This window comes from Buteo buteo, chromosome 4 (genome assembly GCF_964188355.1).
Source record: "Buteo buteo chromosome 4, bButBut1.hap1.1, whole genome shotgun sequence".
Classification (NCBI taxonomy): domain Eukaryota; kingdom Metazoa; phylum Chordata; class Aves; order Accipitriformes; family Accipitridae; genus Buteo; species Buteo buteo.
In genome coordinates, this window is record NC_134174.1 from 26,384,851 (window position 1) to 26,393,959 (window position 9,109).

General features: G+C 68.8%; 1 protein-coding gene across 2 annotated transcripts; it reads left to right on the forward strand.

Annotated features, from left to right (window-relative positions):
* Positions 1-491: 491 nt before the first annotated feature.
* Positions 492-7,570, forward strand: S1PR2 (sphingosine-1-phosphate receptor 2). Of its 2 annotated transcripts, none has more exons than XM_075026824.1 (2): positions 492-591; positions 5,674-7,570. In XM_075026824.1, the coding sequence occupies exons 1-2, from the start codon at positions 516-518 to the stop codon at positions 6,816-6,818; spliced, it is 1,221 nt and encodes a 406-aa protein (XP_074882925.1). In that variant the 5' UTR covers positions 492-515; the 3' UTR covers positions 6,819-7,570. The 2 variants fall into 2 exon arrangements, with proteins under 2 accessions (XP_074882925.1, XP_074882926.1); XM_075026825.1 differs by lacking the exon at positions 492-591 and adding an exon at positions 4,510-4,624.
* The last annotated feature ends 1,539 nt before the right edge of the window (positions 7,571-9,109 follow it).

Here is a 9,109-nt window from a genome sequence, read left to right on the forward strand (position 1 = left end):
CCGGTTGGGATTTGGGGCCCAATCCTGCACCCCAAGCCCCCTCTCCCTACTCCGGTGTTTTCAGTTCTGGGGCCAGTGCTGGTGGGAACCCACAGCACTGGGGGGGGGGGGGTCCCCCTGGTTTTTTTTGGGGGGGTGGGAAGAAGGGGTGGGTGGCTGGGGTTCCCCCCCGACGTGTCTCTTTCCGTCACCGATGTCACACGACTCTGTGACAAAAAGCCACCGACCCACTTCCCCGTGGGGCGGCGGGGGGGGCGGAACCAGGAGCCCCCCGCCCTAATTTTGGGGCCTCCCCCCCCCCTCAGGACACAGAGGACCCAGACATGCCCCCCCCCCCCAAAAAACGAGGGACCCAGGCGTCCGGGTGGGTCGCGGGGGTGCGGGACACGAGTGGCCTCGCCTCTCCACGGAGGGCGGGGGAACGGTCCGGGACCGCCCCCCGTGGCCCCCCCCCCTCCTCCTCCTCCTCCTCTCCGTCCCCGTTCCCCCCCCCGCCCGCCCCCGCTCCCCCGCACATGTTGCAACCGGTCGGCGGGCAGGAGCTCTGCGCTGCCGGGACCGGCACCGGCACCGGGACCGGGAAAACAACCGGTAAGAGGCTGATTCCCCCCCCCGGCACCCTGCCCCGACCCCCCCCCCCGCCTCCCCGGGGCTTTCCCTCCACGCGTGTCCCCTTCCCACCGTCCCCTCCCCATCCCAGCCCCAGGGGAAAGGGCGGGGGGCACCCACAGAGGGACCCCACTCGGGGGGGGACGACACCCCACTCGGAGAGGGGACACACACACACACCCCCCCCCACCCCGGTGTGTCCCCAAGGGTGGCGGTGCTCGCACCCTCGTCCGCCCCGCGGTGACGAAGCGGGGCGGGTGTCCCACGGATGACACCCTAGGGGGGGCTCAGGGGACCGGACCCTCCGTGACCGGGGGTCTTGGGTGACGATCCCACCACGGGTGACGGTGACCGTCCCTCAGCCGCCGGCCATTGTCCCGCTCGCCGGCGGCCAGGCCGCCCCGCTGCGCCGGCAGCGGAAAGCGGGTGCTCGGATCCGGCCCAGCTGTTTCAGCCTCACCAACATCTGGCCCGCAGCTGGCGGGGCCCCCGGGGGAGCGGCGCCGTTGGCACCCCTCGGCTGCCCCCCCCACACCTTGTGCAACACCTAACGGCTGCGGCGAGCGCCCGCCGGCCCGTGGGTGGCATCGCCGGTGCTGCCCTGGGCACCGTCCCTGGGCACCGCGGGCTGCTGGAGGCTGTGCCCTCGGGTGAGCACCCGTGTGCCCTCGCTGGCACACACACGGGTGTGCAACGGGGTGCTGGCACCCGTGTGCCTTTGCTGGCACCCATCTGGGTGTGCAACGGGGTGCTGGCACCCGTGTGCCTTTGCTGGCACCCATCTGGGTGTGCAACGGGGTGCTGGCACCCGTGTGCCCTCGCTGGCAGCCACCCGGGTGTGCAATGGGGTGCTGGCACCCGTGTGCCTTTGCTGGCACCCATCTGGGTGTGCAACGGGGTGCTGGCACCCGTGTGCCCTCGCTGGCAGCCACCCGGGTGTGCAAGGGGGTGCCAACACCCGTGTGCCCTCGCTGGCACCCACCCGGGTGTGCAACGGGGTGCTGGCACCCGTGTGCCCTCGCTGGCACACACACAGGTGTGCAATGGGGTGCCGGCACCCGTGTGCCCTTGCTGGCAGCCACCCGGGTGTGCAACGGGGTGCTGGCACCCGTGTGCCCTCGCTGGCACCCACACGGGTGCACAACCGGGATGCCAGCATCCATGTCCCCTCACCGGCACCGACCTGGGTGTCCCGGTGTGCTGGTGCCCTCAGCCGCGCACCGTGGCACTGCCGTGCCCTCGCTGGTGCCCCACTGAATCCCGGTTCATGCTCGTGGTGCTCTCTTGGTGTTGGGGTGCTGCCGGCTGCACCCCGTCTCCTGCCCCCACCGAGCCGCGACCCCCAGCTACGGAGGAATTTGGAGCATTCGGCACTGCCAGGGGTCCAGTGGCAGCTGCCGCCGGCCACGGCTCGGTAAACACTCCATGCCCGTCGCGGCGCCGAGCAGCCGTCTCAGCCGGGACGAGGCTGGCACCGCGTGGCTTGGGGGGGGTCCCCGAAGTCTCGGGGGTCCCGCGCTGGGGCGGTTCGGTGGCGGTGGTCAGCCAGGAGGCCACACCGTGCCATGCCACTCCATGCCACGCATCTTCTCCCCTGCGCGTGAGCGCCCACCCGCACACGCATGTCCCCACATGCGTGTGCCGGAGCGGGGGGGGCACGGCGGGTCCCCCACCCCGCAAGGCCGGATCCTGCCCAGCACCATCTGGCCGCCGCCTCCGCGGCTATTTAAACCCGGCGCTAAGCACCGGCTGCCCGGGCCTGATCCAATTTGCTCCGCGGTGGCCGAGTGGCCCCCAGGGTCGGAGCTGGGGATATTTTGGGAACAAGGGACCCTGTGTGTCCCTCCGCGACCCCTCCCCCTGCATCTATGGCCGGGGGGCTCCCAGCCCCCCGAAACACCCCCTGCCCGGGATGTTCACGCCTGCCTGGTGGGTGAGGGGACGGATCCGGTCTGGGACCCCCCCCCAGACCCTGATCCTGCCCGGGACCCCCCCAGATACTCTGAGCCTGGGCCCCCCCCTGGCTACTCTGGGCATGGGATCCCCTAGACCCTGGTCCTGCCTGGGACCCCCCACCCTGGATCCTCGGGTCGTGAGGGGGGTCCTGGGGGAGGATCACGGTGTGGGGTCCCGGGGTGGTCCCAGAAGGGTCCCGGGGCAGGATCCCAGTACAGGACCCCAGTGCAGGATCCTGAGGCAGAGTCCTGGGGCAGGACCCTAGTGTAAGATCCCAGCCTGGGATTCTGGAGCAGGATCCCAGGGCAGGATCCCAGGGCGGTTCCCAGTATAGGATCCCAGTGTGGGGTCCTGGTACAGGATTGCAGTGCAGGATCCCCTGCAGGATCCCAGGGTAGGATCCCAGTTTGGGATCCTGGTGCGGTTCCTGGGGCAGGATCCCCATGTAGGATCCCGGGGCAGGATCCTGGGGCAGGGTGTCCAGGCAGGATCCCAGTGTGGGGTACTGAGGCAGGATCCTGGTTTGGGATCCCAGTGTGGTGTCCTGGTATAGGATCCCAGTAGAGGATCCCAGTGCAGGCTCCCAGTTCAGGATCCTGGCTTGGGATCCCAGTGTGGGGTCCCAGTACAGAATCCCAGTTCAGGATCTTGGTAGAGGATTCCAGTGCAGGATCCTGTTTCGGGATCCCAGTGTGAGGTGCAAGTACAGAATCCCAGTTCAGGATCCCGGTTTGGGATCCCAGTGTGGGGTCCCAGTACAGAATCCCAGTTCAGGATCCCTGTACAGAATCCCAGTTCAGGATCCTGGTTCCTGATCCCAGTTCAGGATCCTGGTACAGAATCCCCGTTCAGGATCCCAGTAGAGGATCCCGGTAGAGGATTCCAGTGTGGGGTCCTGGTGAAGGATCCCAGTGCAGGATCCCAGATCGGGATCCCAGTGTGAGGTCCCGATACAGAATCCCAGTTCAGGATCCCGGTAGAGGATCCCAGTGTGGCATCCCAGTATAGAATCCCAGTTCAGGATCTTGGTAGAGGATCCCAGTGCAGGATCCTAGTTTGGGATCCCAGTGTGGGGTCCCAGTACAGAATTCCAGTTCAGGATCCCATTGCAGGATTCTAGTGTGGGGTCCTGGTGCAGGATCCCAGTTCAGGATCTCGGTAGAGGATCCCAGTGCAGGATTCCAGTTTGGGATCCCAGTGTGAGGTCCCGGTAGAGGATCACAGTGCAGGATCCCGGTTTGGGATCCCAGTGTGGGGTTCCGGTACAGAATCCCAGTTTGGGATCCCAGCATGGGGTCCCGGTACAGAATCCCAGTGCAGGATCCCGGTTCGGGATCCCAGCATGGGGTCCCGGTACAGAATCCCAGTTCAGGATCCCAGTACAGAATCCCACTGCAGGATCCCAGTTCGGGATCCCAGCATGGGGTCCTGGTACAGAATCCCAGTGCAGGATCCCGGTACAGAATCCCAGTGCAGGATCCCGGTTGGGGATCCCAGTGTGGGGTCCAGGATCAGGATCCCGGTTGGGGATCCCAGCGTGGGGTCCCGGTACAGAATCCCGGTTCAGGATCCCGGTAGAGGATCCCAGCGTGGGGTCCCGGTACAGAATCCCAGTACAGAATCCCGGTTCCTGACCCCGGTTCGGGCTCCCAGCGTGGGGTCCCGGTGCAGAATCCCAGTTGAGGATCCCCGCGCGGTTCCCGCCTCAGGATCCCGGGGGTCCCCGGTGCCCCCTTCCCCTCGGCCCCCCCCCCCTCCCCTCCCCGGTCCCTGGCCCCGCCCGGCGGCAGCAGCGGGGGCCGGGGGCGGCGGGGCGGGCGCCGGGAAGGGGAAGGGGAAGCGGCGGATTCTCCGCGCCGGCGGCCGCGGCTCTGCCGGCTCCTCCCGGGACCGGGGACCGGGGAGAAGAGGAGGGTAGAAGCCGGGGGGGGGGGTCCCGGGACGGCGGGAGCGAGGGGCGGTGCCCCGGCACCGGGCGCGGCTGCGCAAGAGCCCGGGCGGCGGCGGGAGGCAGCGCTCGGCGGCACCGGCACCGGGACGGAGCGGGAGGCGGCTGGAGGTGCGGGGGGGGGGGAGCGGGGGTCCCTCCCCATCACCCCTTTTTCCCTTTCCTCCCCCCCCAGGACCTCGGTCCCGGACCCACCGGATCCCCACGGGGGTCCCGGCACCGGGAGATGGGGGGGGGTGTCTAACCGTGACCCCCGTCCCTGACTTTGGAGGGGGACGCGGTACTGGGGGTCCCGTCCCTAACTGGGGAAAGGGCGGACGGTACTGGGAGTCCTGGCTCTAACTTGGGGAGGGGGGGGGCGGACACCGACGTACCGGGTGTCCCGTCCCTAAATGGGGAGGGGGGGACACGGTACCGGGTGTCCCATCCTTACTGTGGGGGGGGGCAATGGTACTGGGTGCCCCATCCTAACTGGGCAGATGCAGGGACCCCCTCCCTAATCAAGGGGGGACAGTACCAGGTGTCCCCCCACCCTGAGGCGGGGGACAGTACCAGGTCCCCCCCACCAACGAGGGGAAGGGGGACATTACCGTGTCCCCTGTCCCTAACTGGGAGGGTGCACGGTCCCCCACACCCTAACTGGAGGGTGAGGCAGCACCAGCCCCCCCCCAATCAAGGGGGGTCAGTACCGGGTCCCCATCCCTCACCAGGGCGGGTGCGTCCTGCCCCCCTCATCCGCGGCTCTTCCATGCCCCTGGGGGAAGACACCTGGGGCTTCACCCCACAGCAGCCCCCGTCCCCATCCCCAGGGAGGGTCCCCATGCCCGTCCCACTCCCACCCCGGCCTCTTTGCACCGGGATTGTGCTCACCCCGGGGTGTCACCTCCGGCCACCCCTGTGTCTCCGTGGCGGCGGCAGGATGGTCCCGCTAGCTGCGCTTTGCACCCCAGGCAGCTCGAAGGTGCATCTCTTATCCCCCGTCATCAGGATTTCCTTTTTGAGTCATTTCTGCCATGCCGGCGCAGACGCTGCGTGGCAGGATCTCAAGCCTCTCTCCTCGCCGAACCTGATGCGGGCCCAGATGTGCACCCCCCCCGCTCCGGCTCGCCGCGGTTGGGGGACCTCGGCGCCGTTCCTATCCTGTTTCTTCTGCCCTGCAGGTCTCCGCAGCCCCGGATTGCCGGCACCATGTCCCGGCAGCGCTGAGGTCGGTGGGACGGGCGGCGAGCGGCGCCGCGGCCGGCGAGGAACCATGGGGAGCATCTACAAGGAATACTTCAACACGGAGAAGATCCGGGAGCACTATAACTACACCAAGGAGGGCTCGGAAAGCTCCCCCACCACCTCCCGTTGGGTGGTCTCAATCCTCATCGTCGTGTTGTGCTGCTTCATCGTGCTGGAGAACCTGCTGGTCCTCATCTCCGTTTGCCGCAACAAGAAGTTTCACTCGGCCATGTACATCTTCATCGGGAACTTGGCTTTCTCCGATCTCTTGGCCGGGTTGGCCTTCATGGCCAACATCTTGCTCTCCGGAGCCACCACCTTCAACCTGACGCCGGTGCAGTGGTTCGTACGGGAAGGCACGGCCTTCGCCACGTTGGCCGCCTCCGTCTTCAGCTTGTTGGCCATCGCTATCGAGCGCCACGTGGCCATCACCAAGGTCAAGGTCTACAGCAGCGACAAGAACTGTCGGATGGTGCTGCTCATCGGGGCTTGTTGGGTGATTGCCGCCGCCATCGGCAGCCTCCCCATCATGGGTTGGAACTGCATGAGTGACCTGCGGGATTGCTCCACCGTCCTGCCCCTCTACTCCAAACGTTATGTCCTCTTCGTCATCACCATCTTCACCCTCATCCTCCTCACCATCGTGGGGCTCTACAGCCGCATCTACTGCATCGTGCGCTCCAGCCACGCTGAGATCGCCACCGCCCAGACCCTGGCCTTGCTCAAGACGGTCACCATCGTCCTGGGCGCCTTCATCGTCTGCTGGCTACCGGCCTTCATCATCCTCCTCATGGACGCCTCCTGCCCCGTCCGGGCGTGCCGGATCCTCTATAAGGCGAACTATTTTTTTGCCTTCGCCACGCTCAACTCGGCCGCCAACCCCATCATCTACACGCTACGGAGCAGGGACATGCGCCGGGAGTTCCTGCGAGTGCTCTGCTGCTGCGGGGCCGGGCGCCGGGACCAGCCCGCCGGCCGTTGCGGGCTCCCGCTCCGCACCTCCAGCTCGCTGGACCGCTGCACCCCAAAATACGAGTTACCCACCTCGCCTATTACCCGTGACTGTACCACCTCCGTCTAGGGGGTCCTGGCCGCCCCGCGGCCGCCCCACGGCCGGGGCCATGGTACGAAGGGAGGAGCGGGCTCGGGGTGGGCGTTTTTCCAGGTACGGATGGACAACTGCACCTTCATCCCGGGCATCCCCCTCCCACCCTGGGCATCCCGCCGGGCATCCCCCGCCCCGACCCCCCAAGCATCCCTCCTGGCATCCCCGGTTGCCGACGGGCGGCGATGCCCGACGCTCCGGCTGGGATTGCTGGTGACCGGCGTGCGCGCGCCGGCCGTGTGCGCGGGCACGGGCACGCGTGTTGCTCTTCCCACGCCCTGCCCGAGCCCCGGGGCCCCCGCGGGACCTGTCGGACGGGTCCCGGGGCCCCTCCCCGGCACCCGGCTCCCTGCGGCACCCCTGGCGCCAGTGGCAAATCCTCTGCCCCCGGCTGCTCCCCGGCACCGTGGGTGGCTCTGACCGCTGCTCCAGCCGGGGGCAGGAGTTGGCGGTGGTGGCGGCGGGGTGGGGGGGCTTTGCCAGGAAAGCCGGGTCTGGGGCGCTCACCGCGGGGGGACGACGAGGCGTACGGGGACCCCCGCGTCCCCCCACCCCGCTCCGCGGTCCTGCCGCGTGCTGGCGCGCGGAGAAGGGAGGGGCCCCGTTGCGGCCGGTTCCGCCGGGACCCCACCCCGTCCCTGTGACACCCCCCCCCCCAGGAGCCCCCCCCATCCCCAGTGACACCCCCCCACCCTCCCAGGGGCGACAGTTGTATTAAAACGGCGCTTCTCCACCTGCCTCTGCCTCCTTCCTGGGCTGGGACCGGGACCACCGAGCCCCCCCCCACCGCCCCAGCTCTCTGGTGCGCCTTTGGGGAGGGACGGAGGGGACGGGGCTGGGGGGGGACGGACACACATGGGGACGTTCAACGCTCGGCGGCTTTTACCACCGGGAACCTCCGAGAGCCCGGCTGAGCATGCCCCTCCCCGCTCCGGGAACGGAGTCGGGTGCTTTGCCCCACGTCCCGGGTTGCCAGCACCCAGGGGGGGTGTCGGGGGCCGCGGACCTTCGCCCTCGCCCCGGCTTTCGCCGCCTCCTTGCACACCGAGGACGGGCAATGCCACGGCGTCGGGCCAGGCAGGCGCTTCCTCATCTCCGTCTCACACGGCTCTGGCCTCGACCGCAGCGGCTTCTCCGCCACGGCGGCGGCGGCGGCATTTTGGGGAAGCCCTGGGCCGTGCCGGGGGGAAGTGAGGGGACACGTGTCCCCCGCCGCGGCCCTGCAGACCCCCTCCCTGCTTTTGCAGCCACCTCGACCCGGTGCTTTGCGCTCCCCGGTGCCGGCTGGGGCTCGGCACGAAGGCGCCGGTGCCGAAACCTTTGATGCCCCAATTTGGGCTCGTTTCCTCCCTCGGAGGGTGCAGAGGAAATGAGAGGGGGGTGTTTCGTTTCCTTTCCCCCACCGCCGTCGGGACGGGTCCCCGTCACGGCACCCTGTGGGCGCCCCGGCAGTCACCCGTGGCGTTTCGGCCGCCCCCGCAGCTCCAGGGCCCCGCTCGCGATCCCAGACCGCCTCTGTGGGAGATGGGGAAATTCCACCGTTTCCTCATCGCCCCGGCTGCCTGCCACCGGGCACGGGGACCCCCACCCGGTCGGCGGAGACCCCCTGCCCGCACCGGGGATCCCGAGGGCAGCTCCCGGCGGGGATGGGGATGGATGGGGGAATCCCGCGGGAACGGGAAGGGCCTCGGCGGGCGTGATTCATTACAAGCAGGCGGGAGACGGGGACGCATTGGCTGTTTTGGGGCCAGAAGAAGGGGTTTGGGGGTCGAGCTGCCCGGCGAGGGGCTGATCTGGCCCCGGTGGTCTTTGAGGCGCCTCGCCGAGGCGCGGGGGGAACACGGGGCTGTGCGAGGGGCGGCGGGTCCCGCGTGGCCCCCGCTGGGTTCTGCTGCCCCGTGGCCGGGGCCCACCCGGGGGGGGTGGTGTCACTGGGTGGCGTAGAGCAGCCCTGGGGCTGCGCCTGGCTGGGCAACCCGACCCCCCGCCATCCCTGCCATGGTACAGCCTGTGTCGTGTGTGTGTCCCCCATCCCCACTGTGCTATTGCATGTGTGTCCCCCCCCCCGTGGTACAGCCCGTTCCCCCCCTTCCCCACAGTGGTACAGCCCATACCGGCTGGGATAGCGCCCCATCCCCGCAGCGCTATGGCCCGTGTCCCCCCCCTCCCCCAGTGGTACGGCCCGCCTCCCCCCTTCCCCGCCCCCCCAGTGGTACCTCCTGTCTCCCTCCCCCCTTCCCCTCAGTGGTACGGCCCCGCACACCTCC